At 34.1% G+C, this 25,999-nt stretch overlaps 2 protein-coding genes across 2 annotated transcripts in view; one reads left to right on the top strand and one right to left on the bottom strand.

Moving 5' to 3' along the window:
- Window positions 1–25,999, top strand: part of LOC111057644 (spectrin alpha chain, non-erythrocytic 1-like) — a 404,931-nt gene that overhangs the window by 190,811 nt on the left and 188,121 nt on the right.
- On the bottom strand, window positions 1,061–21,508 carry LOC120352544 (beta-1,4-glucuronyltransferase 1-like). Its single transcript, XM_039433620.1, has 7 exons — window positions 21,357–21,508; window positions 19,166–19,305; window positions 15,949–16,217; window positions 14,575–14,998; window positions 11,032–11,277; window positions 7,404–7,666; window positions 1,061–4,073 (listed from the first exon to the last, which is right to left on the bottom strand). The coding sequence occupies exons 1-6, from the start codon at window positions 21,502–21,504 to the stop codon at window positions 7,469–7,471; spliced, it is 1,425 nt and encodes a 474-aa protein (XP_039289554.1). The 5' UTR covers window positions 21,505–21,508; the 3' UTR covers window positions 1,061–4,073; window positions 7,404–7,468.

The raw sequence follows: 25,999 nt of genomic DNA, 5'->3' as shown, positions 1-25,999 counted from the left end.
TTCAGGTCGCAACTGATCAATTTCAGGGTCTCTGACATGACCTCACAACTGCTTTTCAGGCAGCTGGGACCGACGGCTTAACGTGTCCATCCGGAACACGGGAATCGCCCGAGAATGAGTCAGATATTATGTCAAATAAATTTGAATCAAAACAAACTTGATAAATCGATTTCCATGTTGAAGAGTTTAAGAGACAAAGGAAGCTGACTCAAAAAAAGTTCAAGTTGTTTGAAAATTTCAGAGAATTTTATGATATAACCGTGAAAAGTTGATAAATACTTCAATAATTTGTCTGCTAACTGAAAGTCTGAATTACAATACCCAACCATCACCAAGCGGACAGAACCTTTTTGTTTGAAATAAAAATTAAATATTTGAAATAAAAAATAGAAAGATTGACAATTTCCAAATCGAAGAAAACTCCTGACAATCACTATTTTCTCGAAATGAGTTTTTGAATCAATTCTTGTCCAATATTTTCCCTTTAATTTCAATCACAGTTTGATTACAACGCAAAATTAGAATTAAAAATGTAGTCCTCCAAATACGAAATTTCTCAAATTATTCCTTCCTATTCATCAGATATTGGTTATCCTATCAAATAAACAATCCTTTTCTGATTCATCCAATACAGAGATCTCAATATTCACTTTTTTCAAGCAAAACCACATGAATTAGTCCTGAAACATTTAACTTTCATTATCTAAAAGCTATCAGCAAACTGTTGTTCTTTCACCTATTGTGAGAAATTCGAGATTATTTCCAAACTCAACGTAATATTAGGTTGTTTTTGATCAATTGTTTTGAACATTGTTTGAATATTCAATTACAAGTAGTATCATAAATTGAAAGAATAAGACGTTGATATTGTCAATACCACTACCTATATTTTTAATAACGTCTTATTCTTTTAATTACAGGTATGGAGAAATACCACAATATCTCATACCATACAATCAAATTATTTATATCACAAACATGGAGTTTGTTCAATGGCTATATCGTATTTTAGTCAATGGCATACAGACAGGCAAAATCCTCGCTTAATTTCTAGAGAATCATCAACATTGTGTTTGCTTTACAACACTTTTTGGTACAATATACAGGATCCTTCTTTACTCTATTATTATGAGTAAATGAGAAAACCCTCTATCATGGGTCAACCCTTTGTTATTCTGTATTCGAAGTGATTGGGAGAATAGTATTTTTTAAATAAAAAGTGAAACTTAGTTCATTTAACAATATTTGAATGGAAAGCAACCAAACAGGAAGTTTAAAATTACAGTATTATCAGTAAAAATATCCTTACAGTACTTGATCCAAAACAAAGATAGCTATTTGAACAGTAATTTAAAAATTGGAATATGAACAAATTTGGGCACAATCCTATACATCCCGGAAGTTTTATAGATTGTACAGATTGAAATAAATAAATTGGAATCAGGCAGACAAGATTGATGCTACCACATGCTGTGACGATGAAGAGCTACAAAAACGTTCAATTATTGTAAAAATATTGTTCTATACCACTCACAAATACTACAGATACCTGAGTCTAGAAATGAGAAATATTTAAACATTGAACTTTGCTTTCAATTAAGGCATCTCTTCAATCATGAAGCACATTATTCAATGCTGGACAGTTTGGTCAGGATCAATCAATTGAGGAGCGATGTTTCTACAAAAACATATACTTGAGAAGTAAAAGTTAGGATTTGAAATTCCATGACAGTATTGTAATTAGTATAGAATTTTGAAAATATTTTTTCTTTTGTTTCACGAGAACATTACTTTCAATGTGAGAAGAATATAATTTCAAATATTCTTTATCGAAGGTTTTTTTAAGGTTTTCCTAGTACATTGATATTCATGGTTGGAAAACCCCTTCAATCTTCCATCCTTTTGTTGCACAACTTTCTTTTTATTTTGTTTCATTTATTTATTTATTTACATCGATAGAAAAATTACAACAACATATAGAGGCTTACAGCTTTATGCCAAAACAAGCCTCATTGAAAATCAATTGAAATCACATTGAAAATTGTTTTAATGTGTATTGTTGTTGTTGTTGTTGCTTGCAGGTATTCTTTTTGTTAATCTCTGTATTGGACTTGTATGTGTGTGTAAAAAGAAATAAATTGAATTGAATTAAAATTGATTTATACAATAAGTACATAATTAAAATGATAGGGAGAAAAAAATAAGGTATCCTTGTTCTATTCCTCTCCCAAATTTAGATAAGGTTACACATAATCCGCAATAATTTATTAAAAAGTTTTATCCCTTTGGATTGAAGAATCAACATATGACAAAACGTGTTATACAAACGTGTTACACTTCATGTATAACATCCTTAAAAAAACATTTTTGGGGAAAATAAATATATGATCGAGCTTCAACTATAGCATCATTAACATTTGCTAGAACAATATTGCATTGAAAATTGTTTTGTTTTTTACATGATAATGGCATCATAGCCGAAACATGTTGTGAGTAAACAATTAAGAAAAATGATAGGCTACTTAGATTTTTATTTTTACTTCTTTTCATATGAAATATATTACAAATACAACTACAAAGATTTTTCGCAATATATAATACTATTGTAGTTCCTCAATCAATTGATCCCTTATTCATAATTTACAACTATTACAAAATTATCATTTTCGAAAGGCACACTGTACTTTTCTGTAATAAATTCTTATAAAATTTACGCACATTTCAGTTGTAAAACTTGAAAATATTGGTGTTTAAGTTATCAAATAGAACTATGACATCCATTGTAAAGAACATACAAATCTAGTACCTATTCTATTAAACCAGAAAAGTTTTTACCTTTAATTTTGTGTGAGTAAAGTCCTACAAATTTTTTGCAGTGTGAGAAACAATTTGAAGCCCACATAAAAGATCACTAATAATTATTGCAACCACGCGAAGGGACTCGTTATTCAGAAATCCAGTTCCCAACAGATTCTACTCTTAAAAAAAACTTAATAAGTGATGTTTTCCCATTTATAAATCTGTTTTATCCTATATTCTCTAAAAATAGTACAATGTGTCAATGTTGTGCGTAGAAAAGATCACAAACTTAATAAAAATTGGAAAACATTAATGGAATATCATAATTATGCAATAAAATAGTTCCGTATTCTTATCGTTTACCTTATATTGCATACATCATGAGAAAATACAATTATCGTTTTGTTTTCCAATAACGCGTTCTAACAGAACGTGGAGTGTATTAAAACTTTAAATATTTCATTATGTCTTGTTAAAAATCATTAAGAAAAAAACTAGCAACACATTTATTTGCTCTTGAAGGCTCAATAATATAAAAAGTATAATAGCTAGAAATAATTAATGTTTTACATGGAAGTGGAATTATTTAATACTAATTGGAGTAAAATTGATCAAAGTTGATGTCAGTTTCGTCACTTCATATACATGAAAATCAATAAATCGAAAATAGCTGACCTAAACAATTTTTAAAAATAGGCAATAATGATAATAAACACAGCATACGTCTATGAGAAAATATAACACGACAATTAATATAACAATGGAAGAGGCTACCATGAAAAATGGCACCCAATGACCGATAAAATACAAGTGAATAAATAAATAGGAAACTATATATGTATATCTATCAATGGCTAAATTCAACTATTATTATCTAGTTTTCAATTATAATAAATAGCACTAGTCCTTAGTTCTTATAATATCATTACAGTATGGCTTGTTATAAGTCTAACTTGATCGTATAAAAATAGCAGTCCTTTATAATGGCTCTAATATTTTAATGCTACCTACTACGGCGGATCACTTTATAATTATGTACACGTTCCTAACATATAAATGGAAAAATCCGTTTTGCTTCATGTCTTTCTGATACACAACCAACTATTATTGTTCACAGATTTGTGTAACGATTTGGAGAATCATTGAGGAGTTTTTTTGCTTGGTACAGGTTTTTGAGACACTAACGTTGGGGAGCTTGGTCGGACACAGTGAAAGCGTATTCGTACCATCTTCTGACGTCAGCTTTCCATGAGTCTTTTTCCTGCTTCTGTCACCTGTGAAAACATAAATATAGCTTAATTTATCTCACTTATTAATTTAATAATTTGAAATTCATTAAAATTGTTGGGATTGTCATACAGGAATAATGTGTCGTTTTTCGTTGGGGCTACTCTTACATATAAATTGAAATTAGAAATCTAAGTAGGCCTACTCTTTAAAAATTGTACAATTTTCAAAGAGTAGGCCTACTTAGATTTCTAATTTTTATTTATAGGAATAATGTGCTTCTGTCTCCTGCGAAAATGGAAAAATAACTCAATTCATTCCACCTATTAATTCAATAATATTAATTAATTCATTCCACCTATTAATTCAATAATTAAAAATTCATAAAACTCATTGGGAGTGCAATGGCATACATGAATACTAAATAACAACATTCTTTTCCCCTATAATGCCTTCTGTAGATCAAGGATGTGTTACAAATGTATCATGAGAAGCACTACTAATATTGAATGTTGTGTTGAGAAATATGGATAAATATGTTATATTAATTGAATATGAGTAGAATTTTATAGGTTATTCTTGTAAGAACCATTTTTTGGATTTATTTCTGTGAACCAAACATTCTGTCTGCGAATTTGTAAGAACTTCACATGCATAAGAAATAATAAGTGAACAACTAAAAGACTTCAGCTGTGTTTACACCAAAGTTATTAACTAAAAAATGTTTATTTCTCCGTTCTTATAGATTCTATTAGATTGAATATAACTTATCATACACATGATGAACATAATGTGTTTGTCAACTTCTGTTCAATCTAATAGAATCTATAAGTATGGAAAAATAAACATTTCGTCAATAACTTTGGAGTAAACGCAGAATGTATTCCATACAATTATTGTAATCGTATTATTTCTATTACAATTATTATTGTTAAAGCAGCTTTAACCTATTTTGGACTATGTGTAACTTTATATAAATTTGTAAGAGGATTTAATAGCACAAGGTTACCTTATTTTTCCCTCCCTATCATTTTGATGATGAACTTGTTGTATGAATCAATAAAGAATGTAAATATGTTAAAGAAAATGCTATTCTTATCTTGTCCTTTCACAGAATTCATTTAAAAGCACCCTTTTGCTGTATTCCAAGAGTATATCCTTGGTTTGATTTACATAATTATTTTGTAATGAGCATGTGTTCAGTACCAGTGTTTTTTATCAATTTCGAAATGAATTTGATTTGATGTATTCTGGCACCCAAAGCATCAAAATATCACAGCTTCAATGGGTTTAAAATCTTATTTGTTCTCGTAAATGAACAGTACAGTTAATTCAATGTTAATGTTGAATTGGTGTTGTACGCTGACGTCACAACATTCTCACTTGAAGGGAGCAATTGTCAAAATGTCATGGAGAAGGCTAAGGCCATCTTTCTCCTTTAAGACCATATCTAAAGGACTCTATCTACTTACAATTCCAGCTATATACTTTCTGGAAGCTGTTTCGTTTGTGTTCAAAAACAAATAGTTATTTGTGCAACTAGTGCGCAAAGTGACAGTTTGCTGCACCGAAAGAAACGTTTACGCCCGAGCCGTAGGCGAGGGCGGAATGGTTTCTTGAGTGCAGCAGAGGAACTTTGCGCATGTATTTCACATTAAGTTTTTCCTACAGTCACCATTGAATATGAAAAGTGGGTAATTATGGGTAAAATTGCCTGAAATGCATCAAATGTTTTTCTGTGTAATTTTATTATTGATAAAAACCTTAATCCTAAAATCCTAAAGTCCTCGTTGTCCATGGTTATAATATATAATGAATAATAATTAGCGCGTTGTGCTTGGTTGCACCTCTGCTCACTATAGCAGCCACAGCAGTCACTGTTACCAACTTCATTTTGATTTTGCTGCACTGTTGCTCCATATAACCTACTAAGTATTTTGCGTTGCCATGTTGCAAATCTGTAGTGCAGAAAAATTTTTCCCGCACTAGAGCGGAAAAGTGATTCTTTGCGTTCTGTAATCAGTGCAGCAATGGCCACTTTTCAACGTAACTGTAGGAAAAAATATTTTTAATACTAACCGAATTTGTCATACTTATAAAACACGTGGTAAAAATGCAGGATTGTTCCAGTTTGCTATTCATAGACTGACTCTTCTCAAAAAAGGACCATATTATTTAGGACTCAAGTGTTTTAATTGTATTCCAGAAGATATCAGGCTGTGCAGCAGCTATGAATTATTTGTATCAAAGATAACTAAAGTGAGGTCCACGTTATAATGACAGTATTTAATCAACTTTGGTTTTGCTATCCTTGTCTATCATTCCACAAAGCCGGTGGTACTATCCCTTTCTAGGTCCACAACGATGCCAATTATGTTTTTGACAGTGTAGAAATATAATTAATTAATGCAGAGAATCGGCATCGCTATTCTTCTATCTTTATCCACTGCCATTATAACGTGGACCTCACTATAGGACACTTGTAGAGGCTAGTCCTTATACCATTGAGAGGTGTTTTGGAGCATTTATATCATTTATATGACTCCGTTCCTAAAATTACATGTTATATGTAACTTGAGCACTGCTCAGAAATTTTGGCTTCACACAACAAGAATAACAATAATTATTATTAAACGAAAATCCTGTAATTCACCCCAAAGACTTCTGTTACAGCAAATATTGACAACAGGGTAAACAGCTAGATGGAAATTCTAGAATTTCCATCTAGAATTTTTGTCAAAAAATTTCCATCATTTTCTAGAATTTCCATTTAACTTGGATGGAAATTATAGAATTTCCATATAGCTGTTAACCCTGTTGTCAATATTTGCAGTAGCAGACGTCTTCGGGATGAATGATTACAGCATTTTATTTGGATTTTCGTTCAATAATAATAATAATAATTAATTCATTAGCATTTGAATTAATTTCATTTGCATTTGCATTCATTTAATTTCTTCCAGGGTTTTCATCCTAACTATAAAAGACATGATTATAGTCTTAAAAGTGCTATTGTAAAAGTAAAAGAAGTACATCTTAAAAGTTGAGTTACATTTTTTATTTAGTTCTTTGAATGTTGAATTCTTCGCCTATTGTTAATGATGTAAGTGTTGCAATCTACTTCTCCTACAGGCAGATTAAGAAAACTCTCCAAGAAAACAATTATCTTCTACTCACTATGTGTTTTTACTCTTGTAATTATTCCATTCATTTATTTTTACTCTTGTAATTATTCAATTCATTTATTTATAGTTTATCTATTGTTAGAGGGCAGTCTCTAATCACTAGGTGTTTTTACTCTAGTTTGTGATTCTAAATCATTCATTTATGATTTAAGTTTTCACTCTTGTGCTTTTGTTCGTCCATTTCTAGTTTACCTATTGTTGCTGAGCAGTCTGTGATCGGAGGAGGGTTTTGGCGGCCTAAGTTGGCCAGCCGTGTGTCAGACGGCGCAACCCCGCCGTGTGCCGTAGAGCACCTTCAGTTCGGGGAAGATGACTCGGCTGATGAGCGCGTTGCTCTTGGCCGACAGAGCTGCGCGCGCAGGGTCCTTCTTCAGCGTCTTGATGCCCGGTTTGTGCACCAGGAACGCGCTGTCCAGGATGTGGAACTCGTAGTCTAGCACGCACAGAGTGTAGCCCTAGAAAAAATTAGGATTCAATTTTGAAACAATACGTAAAAATACTTTGAAACACAATAAGAAACACAATACGTAAAAACACAATACATTTACTTTGAAACACAATACGTAAAAATACTTTGAAACACAATAATTCGAAATCAACAGCGTGTAGCCCTAAAAAAAATCAAGATTCAATTTTGGACACACAATTCCTACTTTAACCCTACAGAGACACACTTACTTTATGCTAACACAGTAGACACACTGGGGTGTTGAACACCCCAATTTAATTTTGCATTTTTCTTTGGAAAATATGAAGAAAAAACTAGTACTTAGACCATACTTCATCATTTCTTAATCATTTTTGTTCCAAGTGCATACAGAAATCAAAAGTAAAGCACTGCTTATCAATATTTATACTAATTTTAGAAGTACCGGTACGTATGTTCCGCCCAAGTGTTGGAGCTCCTAATCTGGTTTGAACGAATGGCTTGATCATTGCCAATGACAACTTCATCAAAAACTTACGTCTCTTCATTTTATTGTTTCAATTCCCAAGTTGTAGAGAATCATAGCATTCATTCCAATCTGATCCATCATCCCATACCACATTCGTAGTGACAATACAAGTAAATCTTTGTAATAAAAGTGTTTGATAAAAGTCCTACGTAAAAGACACTCCGGGGTGTTAGATACCCCAAACGAAGAACAAGATGAGCTGGTGACCTTGTATAATGATATATTACTGACTGGAAGTGGTGGAGAGTAGTTGACAATACTACAAACCTAATTCAGACTGGGCATAAATTCCCATCAGTTTGATATTGTCAACTGCAGAACAGAAAAAAATCTCTGGGGTCTCTTTAGACCCCAGTGTGTCTCTTTAGGCTTAAAACACAATATTTCCAGTCAACAGCGTGTAGCCTTAAAAAAATAAATAAGTCAAATTCAATTTTATTGAGCCAAACCACTTAACAATCATGTCAACAAGTATTGAAAAATACAGAAAATATCGATGAAATTATCAAGTGCAAAAGTGCCCTTCACTTTATTACGACACAACACTAGATTTGAATATAAATAATTCACTTGAAAATGGCTCTTGAAGATGTGGAACTAGTTGCGTTACAATGAAATGAAAGTAGCCTACTTGCAAAATAATTCAGATTCAACGTTGAAACACATTAAAAACAATAAGGTGCCTTTGAAAATACATTTGATAATAGCTCTTGAAGAGTTTAAAATAGTTGTGTCGTATTAAAGTAGGGTACTTGCAAAATTATTGAGGTTCAACATTTAAACACAATAAAACTTATCTGATACCCTTGAAACTACACTTGAAAATGAGGCTTCAAAAGTTGAAACTAGTTGTTGTAATAAAATGATGAATACATTTGACAAATGATGGACATTTTATCAATTTATCAAAATTTTGGAATGAAATAGATTTGGGCCAAGCCTGTTGTTCCTTCCTAATCATGTTTATATGATATGTGATTCTGTCCACGAATAAATAAAATGAAATAAAATACTTTATATTTTTTATTGTGTTTGAATTAAATAATCAGTAGCCTTAAAAAGAAGAAGAGAAAGAAGAGTGAATATCGAACGTTGAAAAGCATGCAAAATCTCAATGTTATGAAAATTCATAAAAATTTCAGGCAGAATGTGTCCAATCGGGATCTACTAGGAACGAAGACTGTAATATTATCTTCATACTGGCATCCTCAGACTGAGTCCCAACTGAGCCATTATTTTGCAACGATGAGTCAAAAATTTCATTTCAATTTCAATTTATTTATTTCAAAAATGGCTCAACGATCGTCACTCATTCTGAACAGTGGGTGAATTTCAAGGTAATTCAAAAATTCCATACATTGTGTAATATTCTAGAATAGGAAAACACAGCAGTAGGAGCAACATCAAAGAAACGGTAAAACGGTACAATATAACTTGACAAAACCATATAAAATTAACTCAATCACTGGATTAAGATAACTCTTTCACCAGTGGAAATGTAAGAATAATAATAAAGTAACTATATTATTAGTGTGTAGTCCTACAATTTATTCAAATTAATTGAATTCATTTGACACACAAAATTCGATATCATAATAATTGTTGGAAAAATTGAATGCAAGCTATGAGCCACTTGCATGAGATAGCTTCTCTGGCATCAGAAGTACCTATCCTATGTACGAGAAGAAATAATAGCCTGCAATTGAATTTCAGAAAATTCAAAATAGATAAATATGGTCAAATAGCCAATTAAGTGGAAAATGAAATAGTATGAACGAACAATATGTAATAAATAATGATTATTAAACAAAAATTCAGATTAAATGCTGTAATTCACCACGAAGACTTCTGCTACTGCAAATATTGACAACAGGGTAAACAGCTAGAAGGAAATTCCCGGGCTGACAAATAATTTTTGAATAGCAGCGCTCATCAAATTTCCATCTAGCTGTTCACCCTGTTGTCAATATTTGCATTAGCATAAGTCTTCGGGGTGAATTACAGCATTTAATTTGATTTTCGTTTGATAATAATTGTTGATGCATTAGCATTTGAATATTTGCAATATCTCAGTAATTTCCATCAATATATTGTAAGTTATTCTAAGACTGGAAAAATATTATTATTAGCATGTTTATTTATTTATTTATTTATACGTTGATACAATAACAAATCATATAAATATGATTGGGAAGGAACAACAGGCTTGGCCCAAAACTATTCCATTCCCAAATTTTGATTACATGTCCAAAAAATAGGTTATGTTTCTTCTGTAGGAAGTTCAAGCTCAACTTTCGTCCAAAAATAAATATTAGATGCAAATTTTAAATTTAGAAAAATTAAAACACAAAATTATAGTTAAATATTACACTTAATTATCACTGCACATTGTATTAATTAAGTTATGTTATGTTAGTGTCAACTTTCCTGTTTAGAGTCACTTATATTTAATTACATAATAGAATGCAGTGTTATCTACACTATTATCAATACTTTCGTACTTTGAATACAATACTTAAACCATAGAATGAACCAATATTATAACAAACAATAGTATACGTTTTCTCTGCCTAAACTCAGTATTACAAATACTTTGTAATTAATTCTTATGTACGTAGCATGCTAGTCTATGTTATATAAGTCATAATATAAATTGATGTTGCTTTCCATGACGTAACACTATATAACAACTTTGTTGTAGTTCAGACACTGTGTTACATTTGTTACAAATGTAAAAAATATGTCAGAACTACAACAGTCATAATACATATAAGTCATCCCAGTCATACAACTCCTAGCAGAGGTGCTATTTCATATGAAGTCAATTGCTATTAAAGTGATTAGTTACAGAATCATTTTGATACCTGAGTCATTTTGTCGCTCTTGCCCTCCCAGCTGAGCCGCTCGTCGTAGAAGGGGTCGTGGTTGGTGCCGATGAAGATGGGTTCCCAGTGCACAAAGTAGCCAGTGCGCTTGCCTATGTGGAACACTCGCATGGTGTCACCACTGGATGCCGCACTCAGCCACTCCTTCGACTTGGGCACATTATGGCAACCAGGACATACTTTCTTGTGGAACGAGATGGCTGAGCCGTTGCGCACCATGCTCACCTAAAACACATTTTATTTGTAATTTTGTGGAGTGAACAACTACAAGACGCAACCTATTTCATCCTAGAAAGTTCCAAACAATAGTAGGTACACAATTGGTTGATGAGCAAAGGAAGACAGAACATAGAAAACATTATTTCAAACAAGAACTAACCTAATAACAGCCCGGGAACTGAATAATAATTTTTGAATAGTAGAGCTCATCGAATTTCCATCTAGCTGTTAATCCTGTTGTCAATATTTGCAGTAGCAGAAGTTTCGGGGTGAATTACAGCATTTAATTTGGATTTTCGTTTAACATTAATAATTAATTCACTAGCTTTTGAATAATTGCATTATTTCAGTAATTTGCATCTGTAGACTTTCTGGCCGCTATGGCTTCATATAAAATGAGCGCTGCTATCGAGAGATTGTCAGTTTTGTGTAAGGGTAAGCATTCCTGACCGGCAATTAGGAGGTAGTGGGTTCGGTTCCCGGGCTGACAAATAATTTTTGGATAGTAGTGCTCATCGAATTTCCATCTAGCTGTTCACCCTGTTGTCAATATTTGCTGTAGCAGAAGTCTTCGGGGTGAATTACAGCATTTTATTTGGATTTTCGTTCAACATTAATAATTAATTAATAATCTGCACAAAAAAAAACAAACAAAACCTACTCTAGAACATGGTACGCCATAGTGGAGTAGGTCTATTTCCACACAGAGAACACTAAACATGTAGAGGACACATTATAAGACATTTTTATTGTAACTAACTATTGTATGTAATTGTAATTTATCTAATATTTTCTGTAATTGATGTAGTAGTTTTAGTTTTTTGGGGAAATAAACATTTCCTTTTTATTTCGGACTATGTGTAACTTTATCTAAATTTGGGAGAGAATAGCACAAGGTTGCGTTATTTTTTATTTCGGACTATGTGTCACCTTATCTAAATTTGGGAGAGGAATAGCACAAGGTTACCTTATTTTCTCTCTCCTTATCATTTTTGATGAGGTTCTTATTGTATTGAATAATAATGAATAATTCAATCATAGATTTTCCCTTCATTTGATGCATTTTTGTAGAAATTGAATGGGAATTTCTTAGTTGGGCTAAGAGGACTCGTACATGTTCGACGATAATACTATTGAAAGCATTGACCAATTATTCACATCGAATTCTAAATATTCTGTATATTCCTAGAACTATTTCTATAATGTATATCAAGTTCGTTGACCAATGGATGTGAATCTTACATGATTGAGTTATCCAATTATTTATTACTGAGCTCAATCTGTGAATTTGAGGAAATTAATTCATATAGGTAGAATATAAAATAAGGGATAGCATATAATAATAGGTAGCATAGGAAATTAATTCATATAGGTAGCATATAGCCTATACGTATGAAATTCAAGTATTTTGGAATTAAATTTGTAGATTGATGAACAAATTTATTATAAATTAAGTATGAATTCTTATCGATTGATGATATAATTGCAAGCCCACCTAAATGTTGCAACATCATCCAGGTGAATGCATAAATTGTCTGGATTGGAAGACTATCGTTTATTTGGGAATTCATTCAGCCTCATTTATGTTTTTAACAGAGAATTTCAATCTCAACCGAAAGAGCTGGCAATCATGTTCCAGAGATCTAGACAATCATTTTCATTTTTTATGTACATGGAGCAGACCGCTAGACTCCTTATAGCTGCAGAACTATAAATAATATACGTTGTTGGTTATCCATCTTGTTTTCACTGGAATTATTACTATTGTATTCTTATATAACTTCAAAGTGAAAAAACACTTAAGCTAGGCTTACACTGTGTAGCAGAGCTATATAGCAGAACTACATGTAGCTCAGCTATATAGCTCTGCTACATGTTCAAAAAGTGACACTGGAAATCTGCTATAGCCGGGCTATATAGCAGTTTTAAGCCTATTTTCTCAGCTATATAGCAGAAAATGAGCTATCCAAAACTTTCGGTAAACATCAAAGAGAATCTGAGCAATATGTAGCTCTGCTACACGTCAATTTTTGTTTATAGCAGAGCTAGATGTAGCTGCTCTGTCCTTGAAAGAAGGCTGCCGCAGCTGTTTAGTGCCTGCTGGGTTTACATCAGATATACTGTACTCATTTTTTTCAGAGTGCTAGTAGGTTACTGCACATTGCAAGCATTCCTTTCTGTTTATATATTATTGTGCAATAATGGAGAGTGAATTTGACTGGAATAGAGACAAAATTATCCAATATCTTCTTTCTCTTCTCTGTGCTGAAAATATCACAGTAGCTGCGGCTGCTGAAGAACTACCTTCTTCTTCGGCATCTGGCTTGGAATTGAGCAGTGAATACTGGTTTATTCAGAAATATGTAGCTCTGCTACAAGTAATGTCATCAAAATGGCAGCACAGAGAACAAAAAGGAGATATTGAATAATTTGTCTATATTCCAATCAAATTCACCAACAGCTGCTCAATTCTACTTTCATTCTACTGCTTAATTCAAGTTCACTAATTCAGTAAACAGCTGCGGCAGCCTTCCTTCAAGGACAGAGCAGCTACAGTACATCTAGCCAGAGAAAACTTCTTTAATAGAAGTATTCTGTGATCTAGCTCTGCTATAACCAAAAATTGACATGTAGCAGAGCTTAATCTAGCACAGCTACATTTAGCTCTGCTACATAAAATTAGCGTTAAATATACTTATAGCAAAGCTACATCTAGCAGAGCTATATGTAGCTGACAGAGCTATGAGTAGCTCAAATTTTATATAGCTCTGCTATATAGCTCTCCAGCTACAAAGTATAAACATCGCTTAACATTGGTGTTGCACATTCTCAAACCAAACAGAAACTCAGTTTCCGTTACATTCGTAAGAATGTGAGTGTATTTCAACTTTAAAGTTATATAAGAATACAATAGTACAGTAGTAATATATAGCTGACATTCACAAGTACCTATTATCATAGAGAAACAATAGCATAACTTATAATATTGTTTCTCTATGCAATTATACTTTGAATTAAACATAATAAATGATTTCACACTCAAAACTATACGAAAAATAATGATTGAATAGTACTTGCATGAATAATGAAACTTTCCAATATCACTGTTATGCCTTTGAATTATAAAACAATTCTAATTTTCTTTTCAACAATCAGAAACTGATGAAAACTGTAATAACAACCCACAATACCGCATCCAATATCATTGTTATGCCTTTGAAGTATAAAATAATTCTAATTTTTTTGACAGTCAGGAACTGATAAAAACTGTAATAACAGCCTACACTACCGCACACAACTCACCAACTCATTCTTGTTAACAGGCAGGTTCATATTGCTCTCCAGCTCGAATATGGAGAGCACAAACACCTTGGGGTTCTTCCTGAGCAGTGGCGGCTCCTGCCTGAGGACCATCGCGAGGAACTCGGGGATGAGACCGGGACTAGGATACAATTCAATGTCGGAAGGCAGCACGAAGTGAGTGGTCGCCGCCTCCCGGGCGATGTTCCGCCCCACGTTCACCGGGTACAGCAGTTTCTTGCGCGTCTTGTAGAGGGCGCCGGTCTGGTTGAGCCAGGGGGCGGGCAGGGAGCAGTTGGTGGATTCGCCACCGCCCCCCAGGATGGCATCCCCGCGCGGGATTTGCTTGGGGATATGCTTCGACGGAAAGTAGATGTGGAACGTGACGAACTCGTTGACTAGATCGGAGCCGCAGTCTTTAAGGTACCTAAAAAACGAAAGACAAACAACATTCAAATAGATTCTCAAAACCATATAATGAGTTTTTAGGCGTCAACCCAATCAGCCAATCGGAGTGCTTCCTGCCCTGCTGACTCTCAAAACGCCTAATATGGTCTCGCCCTTCATATTGGATCAAGTGGTACAATAATAATAAAACAGGGAAAAAAAAGAATAACACATTATTTTCAACAAAGTGATGATAAATTCAGAAATGCAAATAAGTTACAATAATTTTATTCAATTGAGACATTTTAAGGAAACACAAACCAGCTGTCATCTGTTACAGAACACTGTTCGCCTGTCAGTCATAAATGTCCGATAAAACGTTATGATATTGAATTCATAAGCCTATTATGTGCAAGTGCACGTCGAATCATGCATGAGCCGAAAAACAACATTTAAAAAGTACCATTGAAATACGTTGTGACTTGCATGTAGCTGCACACAGTGAACGCAACCAGTAAGTGCACGCGTTCAGTGTGAGTGTTCCTATTGCTCTTCCTCATCTGCACGCTTGCACTTGCATGTGCATTCAATATGTGATTACACCCTTAGGTTAGGCTAGTTACACACACATCGATTTTAGGATGTACGAATTTTTGTCGTCCTTATGAATTCTTTCAGATTAATGAAACTTGACAAAAACATCAGCTGTTTGACATCAACTGTTCAATCTAATAAAATATTTCTTGCCATGCTTATAAATTCTATTAGATTGAACAGATGATATCAAACAATTGTCAATTTCCATTTAATCTGAAAGAGTTCATAAGGACGGCAAAAAATCGTACGTCCAAAAATCAATGTATGTGTAACTGGCCTTAGTGTCTGTCCTTGAAATTTTTCAACAGTTATCTGATTTAAGTTTCTTGTTACCTGATGGTGTTGAGAGTCTATTAATTTTTAATAGTGTTTTCACTAGTTTTTTGTCATTACCTGATGGTGTTGAGAGTCTGAGCGAAATCAGTGCCAGGCGCATAGAGGGCGAGCGAAACGGGACCGCGCCACCGCTCGAGGAGAGGTTGCAGGTTGTCGAGGAACGTGTAGTCGGCGTGTGTCGTATACGTGATGCTCTCCCAGCAGTGCGGCCGTCGTGCGGCTGCCGTCACGTAGTTATACAGCACCCAGAAGTCGCCGCGTTGCGCCGTGAACGGCTTAGCGTCGCGGTCGTGGCATGGGATCAGCTGTTCCAGGGTCGCTTCCGCCTGAGGGAAATTCAGTTGCAAAATATGAAAAACATACATTTACAGAAAAATCTTAGGCTCAACTCAGACCTACGCGACTCAGGTCGAGAAGAGACTCGACTCTAGTCAAGAGCATGTGTTTCCAAATGGTGACACTCAGACCAGTTGATTCTAGTCTCCGCGACGTCACCCATTTGGAAACACATGCTCTCGACTAGAAACGAGTCTCTTCTCGACCTGAGTCGCGTAAGTGTGAGTTGAGCCTAAGGGTACGAACAGAACGGTCAGGTCTATGTGTAGCTCTCAGTCTCGCTCACGATCGAACTTCATTATTCTTCAGCCTTCATAGCAGGCGATTATAATAATTTGTATAACAATCATTTGGTTCAGAAAAATAATACAAAAGGGCTGTGGATAATTGAAAAATAAACTGCAAATTGATGAACAACAGTCAGATGGTTGCTTGTTTCGTCCAACTCCAGCACACAGATCACATTGAATGCGTATATGTGCAAGAGCAGCTTGGTTAAGCAAGACCAAGCGTGCAGATGAGGATGAAAATCTGGGAAGAGCAATAGGAACACTCACACTGAACGCTACTTGCACTTGCTGGTTGCGTTCAGGGTGAGCAGCTACATGCAAGTCATAACGTGTTTCAATGGAACTTTTCAAATTATGTTTTATAAAATTAAAATTAAAATTAAATTTTATGTTTTCACATCTAATTACTTGCACATCTAATAATTATGATCACACCCAAATGCTGGAGTTGAACAAAACAAGCAATCATGACTGTTGTTCATTAATTTTCTAATTTTGTTAGTACATTTCCAATGTATTGAGCTGAATTTCGTTTTTCATGTGTATGTGAATTTTTTATATGATTTTGGCAATAAATTTGATTTGATTTGAATTCGCAGTTTCTTTTTCAATTATCCATAGTTATTGCATTTCCCATAATAATTTTCTGAACCAAATGATTGTTATACAAAACTATTATAATAAGAAAATAAAGATATTGTCAAATTTCACTATGATGATTATTAAAATCTTTAAAACAGTACCATGGTGATGCGTTGATGATGCGTTCGTAAAAGTTTTTTCGCCCCACTTGGATGTAATGAGCTGGTTTACGTGCGTCATATGAAGTCCGAAAGTGATTGTTTTCTGACCAGGCCGGTAAAATTTTTACGGCCCTAGGGCTGTAAAATAGCCTTGAAGTCAGCTGATTCTGATTTGATGTGCACGTGTTTACAAAATAGTTTATGAAACGGAATCAGTTTATGATTCTAGAATCGAATAAAGTATTTTGCAATAAGATACAATCATTTTATTGGATCGATGAAATACAAATAAGATATTATAAACTATTCAAATTCAATTTTCAGAGTATAATAGAATCTAACCTCAAACCTCATAGTACTGCGTTATCACGAAACTAGTGGATAATTTAAAACGGAATCAGTTAAATGCTTCTAGAATTGAATAAAGTATTCTGCAATAATATACTATCATTTTATTTGGATGAATGAAAACAGATGAGATATATATTATAAACTATTCGAATTGATTTTCAGAGTAGGATAGAATTTCTAACCTAAACTTCGGAAGTTGACACAAGCATTTTGACGTTGACTTCAGATTGGCCAATTCAAGTGTTCTAAAACAGCTGATCAAAAAACTTTTCATTATTCGTGTTTATTATTCAATATAATTAAAACGTTTATAATAATAATCATCTTATTGTCATTTGAAAGAATAAAAAAGTATAAACTCAATCTCCTATAAAAAATAAAAATACTTGGACAATTTCCTGATATTATATTACCTCAGATTTGCTAGAGCCATGACATTCCAACTTTGCTTTGGAAGTGCTAATAAACAATAATATATATATATATATATATATATATATATAATATATATATATATATATTGTTTATTTTTCTGTGTGGCGAAAAATAGCGTTCGCACCAAGGGCAAAATGTTTTTCCGGCTCTCAATCTTTCTAGTCTCGGCCTACGGCCTCGGACTTGAAAACCGATTTCGAGCCAGAAAAGTCTCATTTTCGGCCCTAGGTGCGAAATATACTATTAAAAAATATTACAGTGAAATTTGACAATATCTTTATTTTCTAATTATGACTTCGATTTGCTGGTTCTTTTTAAAGAGACATATTCAGGTGCTGAATTCCTCAGTATAGCTGATGATGCATTGGTAAACGTGAAACCATGGTATTTTCAATAAATATTATAGTGAAATTTGACAATATCTTTGTTTTCTTATTATGGAGAGATTTCACAACATCACCATCAATTCTACTAATTTTATTTAAAACGATTATATACCTCCTACTGTGAAGGCTGAAAAATCATTATTTTATTTCAATTATAGCAGTGATGCAGTATTATTAAATTTAATGATTGTATTCAACTCAACTCGTTTGTATGAGCATATATGCTTCTAACAAATACATTCATTTATTTATTTGTATTATAGCAATCTGTGAACTGAGCGATATACCGCAGCTCAAATATTGATATATCGGTGCCCAAATATCGATATATCGGTCCCAATATTGATATATGGGTCCCCAAATATCGATATAGGATATCCCACTATGAAGGCTGAAAATCATTATTCTTTTTCAATTATAACAGTGATGTAATATTATGAAATGTTATGATTTAATCAACTCGTTTGTATGAGCATATGTGCTTCAAACAAAATACATTCATTTATTTATTTGTATACCAAACTGTGTACTGAGCGATATATCGTAGCTCAAATATCGATATAACGGCCCCAAATATCGATATATCAGTGCCTAAATATCGATAAATTGGTGCCCAAATACACAGAGAAGAAAGATTCCTCCTACTTTTTGCCAAATATTGGTGCCCAAATATCCATATATCGATGCCCAAGTATCGATATTTTCGGTACATCGATATATTTAGTTTCCATACCTGCGGTAGAGCGCTGACCGTTCCCGCTCCCGCAGCCGCACTACTGCCGCCGCTGCTCGTCTCCTTGCGTTCGGTCGTGCTAGCCGCGGTCGTGCTCACACGCGTCTGTCGCTTGTCGCTTGTCGATTGCGAAGTTGTGCCTGAAACATCAATCACATCAAATTATATAAAAAACTATTTTACAACAAATCTCTCTTCACGTTATTTTTGTACAAGGAAGCATCACAGACTTACAGATTTTGCTCCTCCTCTAAACGGACTAGTTCTAGGCTAGAAACACACTAGGCGTTTCTCCAGAAGAATCGGCAGTGTAATCGGCAGACGGGAGTCTCATTGAGCGGCACATGGAGCAACTGCCGATTCCTCCATTTGTTGGGCCAAGTCTGTCAGAGCGCAGAACGAAACAATGCGGCAATGACTGATGTCAGACGTGTCGTATGCAGAGAGTATAGAATCTATTCATTGAGAATTCATTACACGGAAAAAAATTCAACTCGAAGAGGTTCACAGCTAAACGCCAAAACAAACCTCATTCACATCAAGAGTATGACACAATTTTTTTAAAAAATAATATTAAGAACTTAATATTAAAAAGAAAAACAAAACTACATAAAGAAAACAGGAAAAGAATGTGATTCTATATGCTTACAATCTATACTCTCTGGTCGTATGCTGCTGCTAGTACTACCATAGAGAAACAATAGCGTAAGTAGATATCCCATGGTATAGGGCGTTTATGTCGCAACTTTTACTGATATCTCAAGCCGATTACTGTTGATTATTGTCGAATTTTACTGCTTTGTTGAAGTGAAAGTGTTTGAACGGCACAATATGAGAGACGACTACCAGTGTCAGACAGCTTCACAGGAAAGAATTACATGAACTAGCGGCTTGAGATAACAGTAAAAGTTGCGACATAAACGCCCTATACCATGGGATATCTACTTACGCTATTGTTTCTCTATGGTACTATTAGCATGTGCATGACTCCATTGACTTTTATTGCCCAAGCCGCCGACTCATCAGACAACTCTTCAGCCGCCAGAGCATTAAACGCTTCGTGTGTCTTTTTCCAGCCAAGCCACACTAAGAGTTTTTCAAACCAGTCGACAGGGCAGGAAGCTCTCTGATTGGCTGATTATCAGCTGATGATTCCGGAACGCCAGCCCAATCAGCCAATCAGAGAGCTTGCTTGCTGCCCTGGTTTGAAAAACACTTCATGTGAAAAAAAATATTCAAATGGCTTTTGTTGGTGGGGAGTCCCTTGCGGGAAGGTCCCACCGCCTGAATATACGATTTAAGCCGTCCATGGGCCTTACGACTGTCATACTTCAGCCGGGACCGACAGTTTAACGTACCCATCCGAAAACACGGGAGTGATCTGGTTAAAAAAAACTTCGTGTGTCTTGGCCCTTATAAGCCTACATAAGGGCCTATCCAAATTTGGGAAAGAAACAATTTTGTGATTAAAACCTGTTGTTCCTTTTCCAATCATTCATAGTTGAGAATGATATTGTATCTATCCATGAATAAATAAATGAAATATATGAATAAATAGGAGGAGTACCTTCCAGAAAATATTATTATCAACCTGAAAGTGTAGATCAATCTTTATAAGTACTGTATTAATTTGTTTTATAAATTAGCCATCTATCATGGATTAGGCTATTCAAGCCTGTTTCGACGTCCATATCTCTTCCTCGGTCTACCAATACTTGTTCAGCCTAATGGCTTTGTGGAGTAGTGCATTCAATGCGAAACGGTCTTCAGGCATTCTAAGGACATGATCTGACCAATTATTTCTATATGTTTTTATCAAACATATATCTGGTTGGACATCACATTCTCTTCTTATATTTTCATTCCGAATTCGATCCTCTCTTGTGTATCCTTTGACTTGTCTAAGGAATCGATTTCTGCTGGCTGTATTCTTGATTCAAGCTTCCTTGTCAGCAACCATGCTTCACTTCCGTAAGTCAAAGTAGGTATCGCCATGACTTTGTAAAATTTATCATGATGACGATGATGATGATGATGAATTTGCCATCTACAGCTTTGATTCCAACTTCAAGAGAAATTTATTGTAATAGAACTAAACTTTTTTGTAAACCACAAAAATTAATGTTTGTCATATTTGAATAAAATTTTGTTTAATTTATAATCATAATTATATGATAAAATCGTCAGTTACCCTGCTGAGGAGAAGTGTGTAGCACCAGTGCGGCTGCACTTGGCATGGATTGCACCCCATTCAGACTCCTTCCCCCCTCCACCGCCATTTCCTCCTCCATGGCCGCCAGCTCCCTCCCACTCTGCTGCAACTCCTCAATAATGTCCATTCCTCCATTTCTGAAACAAACAACAGTCAAAAATTTAAGAATGCAGAAAGAAACAGCCAAAGATTAACAAAATAATAATAGTACCACAGATCTGAACCACTAGAATCGATCGTCAATAGAAGCAGTTTATTTAGTCTGTGGGAATACATAAACAGTATCAAATTGACAAAAATGGATCAAAATAAATTGAAACAATAGCTATTAGGGAACACCTTTACTTCTTCCTTATAACGGGGAATGTATCTCAGAGTAGATTAACTATGGTATCAGCATTTGATTAGAATGGAGGAAGACAGGTTAGCAAAATTGGTGCTTGAAAAGAGAGCGTCCAAGGAAAAGATGGATGGGTATGAGGTTCTTGGAGCAGAGGGAGATGCCTATACCTTGATGAAGAAGACAAAGAAGAAGAAGAAAAAAGAGAAAGAAAAAACAATAATTGGACATTTATTCTAAAGGGCTTCTTGATAGTCTTATTATACAAATATAAAGAAAATAAAAATCTCAGTACCCTTTTTGAAATATTTTATCACTACATGATAATACATGATATTTATGACTTGAAAATGGCATAAATGTCCGAAACATGTAGTGATAAAATATTTCAAAAAAGGGTACTGAGATTTTTATTTCTTTATATTTATATCTTATTATACAGTTTAGAATCACTGGTACCCTTCTATTGGTATTTATTATTATCATCATTTACCTTTTCTCATGACACATGGTAATCGGATAGTAATAATGCTTCTGAGCAACAATAATAATTGTTTGTTACAAATATCCAAGTGTATAGCACTGTTCAATAAACTTTCTTCGTCGTTCTTTCAAATACCATTGGAGCTGGATATCGTGTGAAGAGTTCAACAATTTCCATAACGCGCCATTTTTAGCAGGACTACGCAAAATATTGCGTGACCTTGTCGTCTGATAAAAAAAGGGCGTAGGCCCTTCACAACACAACAGACACCAACTGGTGTGGTGACGTCATCAACTCAAATTAATGGAAATTCTATTAGGAGCGGATGCATAGGCCTACTGCTAATGCAAAGCCATTTTGGCATCTGGGGTGTAATGTTACCGTTGATAAAATAGTTATCACTGATAATAAGCTGTATTGGACAAAGGTTCTGTTTCATCAGATCCATTACAGGAAAACTCTATTTAGATGAGGCTTTTACCTCATTGCATTGCAAAGCAATTCCAGTGAATTGAAATTAATTCATTTGTGTTTGGTGTGCAGAAATTTGTATGATAATATTTGGTATATTTGCAATGCAGATAATTTCCAATATATACCATAATACAGTATATCAGTAGTAACATAAACAGAATAAAATCCATAGACCATATCCATTTTTCTTCGCACATTTTCTCTATGGTACCATAGAGCATGAGTAGATATCCCATAGTATAGGGTGTTTATTTCGCAACTTTTTCTGTTATCTCAAGCTGATAGTTCACGTAGTTCTTTCCCATAAAGCTATGTGACGCTGGTAGTCTCTCATATTGTGCCGTTCATACAATCTCATCCGGCCAAAACAGTAAAAATTGACAGTAATTGGCTTGCAGTAAAAGTTGCGACATAAACGCCCTATACCATGGGATATCTACTTACACTATTGTTTCACTATGATGCTACTTAAAAGTTGTCTGGTGTAGGCTATTTGATCAAATTATGGATTTCCATCATATATTAATTTCTTATCAATGTCAGATTTCAATGGTGTTGATAGTTGAACTCAGATGAGTTTTCAACTCATTCCAACTCATGAAGTTTATCTAATTAGCTACCACTTTTATCTATTCATTATCAAATGGTCGTGAGATATTGCCATATTTCTTACCAAGTTGCAAGTGCTGGATATTATTGTAGCCTATTTTGTGACACACTCCTTTTGTACAGTTTAATACGGTTCAATTCTAACGTGACACAATGACCCTGTAATTCAATCTTCTTAAAATAGTGGAATCGACAGTATACCTAATCAATTATGGAGAGGCTTTACAATATCAATAATAACTGTTCATAAGTTTCCAAAAAGATCAAGTTTTCATGTAGGATGGTTTTATCATCATTACACTTACAAGTTAGAACTACAGTCATTTAAATTATTCATAAGTAAAAAGACTCTTCATGATTAGCTTATTCATGATGAGAACAAATATTATAGATTGAAACCTATTTTTACTGAGCCTAAACCTGAATCCCAGCTATCCACTATAGGAGTCGGTGATAAAAGAAAGCTTATAACTCTGCCGTCTTATCATTTTTGCTGATTCTATAATGTGAATCTCGAATTCTTTTTCAAACCTGAGGAAACAAGAATTCAAAAACCGACCTGAAACTGTTACTTCTTACTTCTTATTCTGACATTCCATTTCTAACTTTCTACCTTACTTCTTGATTCTTACCTCTTACTTATTTTCCTTACCTCTTACTTCTTTTCCTTACCTCTTACTTCTTTCCCTTACCTCTCACTTCTTTTCCTTACCTCTACTTCTTTTCCTTACCTCTTACTTCTTTTCCTTACCTCTTACTTCTTCTCCTTACCTCTTACTTCTTTTCCTTACCTCTTACTTCTTTTCCTTACCTCTTACTTCTTCTCCTTACCTCTTACTTCTTTTCCTTACCTCTTACTTCTTTTCCTTACTTCTTACTTCTTTTTCTAACCACTTACTTCTTTTTCTAACCACTTACTTCTTCTCCTTACCTCTTACTTCTTTTCCTTACATCTTACTTGTTACTCCTTACTCATTAATCCTGACTCTATACTAGCTTCTTTACCATTGGCCCATCAGTAACCGTACAACTAATAAGGTTGCCGTGAATGCAGGATATTCCTGAATTCTTACTAATATTAACTTCAGTCTATCAGTCACCGTACAAATGATGAGGATGCAGGATGCAGTTATAATTTTTCTCAGCAGCTCAGACCTGGACCTAGTCCTGTAGAAATTGGATCAGACCGTTCAGAAAAAGAAGAAGATCATAGGAGGATATTGGGTGTAGACTATCATAACCGGTGTCAGGAATAACCAGTTGCCTTTTCCGTAAACATACCACACTATAGATGTATTATACATATTCATAACGTCACTATAGTGAGGTCCACGTTATAATGGAAGTGTAGGAAGATAGGAGAAAAAGGTTGCCAGATCTCAGCCTTGCCACCCAAACAGCTGATACTGCTTTATCTGATGAATTTATCTGTTCATTATTGTTTAAAATAGTTAATCATATTTTATTTGTCAAGAAAATATATGTTTTGTACATTTTCATGATTGAGATTAAATATCTTGTCAATTAGTTGAATTTCTACATTGTTGATAAAACGATGTGGCAACATCGTAATGCGTGAAAGAGATAGCGCCATCTGCATTGTTGAATGATAGACAAGGATAGCAGCACCATTGCAAATCACCACTGCCATTATAACGTGGACCTCACTATATACTATAGATATACTGTGGTGGAGATGAGGACTCATATTGGAACAGGGTGTGTACCATATTATAGATTATATATAATATAATTGGACATCCCCATTTTAAGTAAAGTTTCGCAGTACAAAATAATATTATGGATGAACATCATCATATGTTCATTCATGTGTTATAGGGTAACAAAACAAAATCCAACTCACGTTCTAGCATTAAGAATAGTTACCAGTAAGAGTAAAATAGCATGCGAAGAATAATGTCAACCTGAAGACTTATACAATATAATATTGAGCAAAGAAAAATGATATAAAATAACTTCACTCATGGGCTACTTTATCCAAATTAATAAAAGCAATATAAAAACTTGTAGTACCCTTTATTAAAAACTTTAAAAATATTTTAATGACTAGTTTCGCCAATTGGTCATTTTCACGTTCTACATGAAAATGACCAAAAGTTGGAGGGTCAACTTGAAAATGACCTACGGTCCAAAGCTAGTCGTTGAAATATTTTTAAAGTTTTTAATAAAGGGTACTACACGTTTTATATTTGTTTTATTAAAAATGATATATATGCGAAAGTTGAGGTATTACTGTAATGTTTTCACAAGAAACAGTGAAGTTTGGACCTTTAGATGTCCATAATGGATATACTGTACTGGACCGTGGGCTCATATTGGAAGATGTTGTATAATATACTATAGATTTAAATACAATACTGTATTAACTTTTTGGTAAGGGCTACTCTTATTTATTTTGTCATTATTATTCAATAAATGAAAGATTTTAGATGCTTAGATTTTTCAATTTTCCAAATATAGAATACTGTAATAATAATACTGACATTAGATGTGATGCCCAAATAAGATCTCAGTCTTGTGCGTGGATAATGAGTGAGAGGGATGATAATGAGAGATGAAGACTACTTTTTAGGTAGTCGGGACCGACAACTTATCGTCTCCTCTGAAAGACAGGGTGGCCGTATCTATGTGATTGCGATGTGGTCAGAAACTTTTTGCCTCGGTCGAGATCAGTGAGATAGAATGTTATTACAT

This window comes from Nilaparvata lugens, chromosome 7 (assembly GCF_014356525.2).
Source record: "Nilaparvata lugens isolate BPH chromosome 7, ASM1435652v1, whole genome shotgun sequence".
Lineage (NCBI taxonomy): Eukaryota > Metazoa > Arthropoda > Insecta > Hemiptera > Delphacidae > Nilaparvata > Nilaparvata lugens.
Note: the sequence above shows the minus strand (reverse complement) of the source record. Positions and strands in the feature narration are given on the sequence as shown.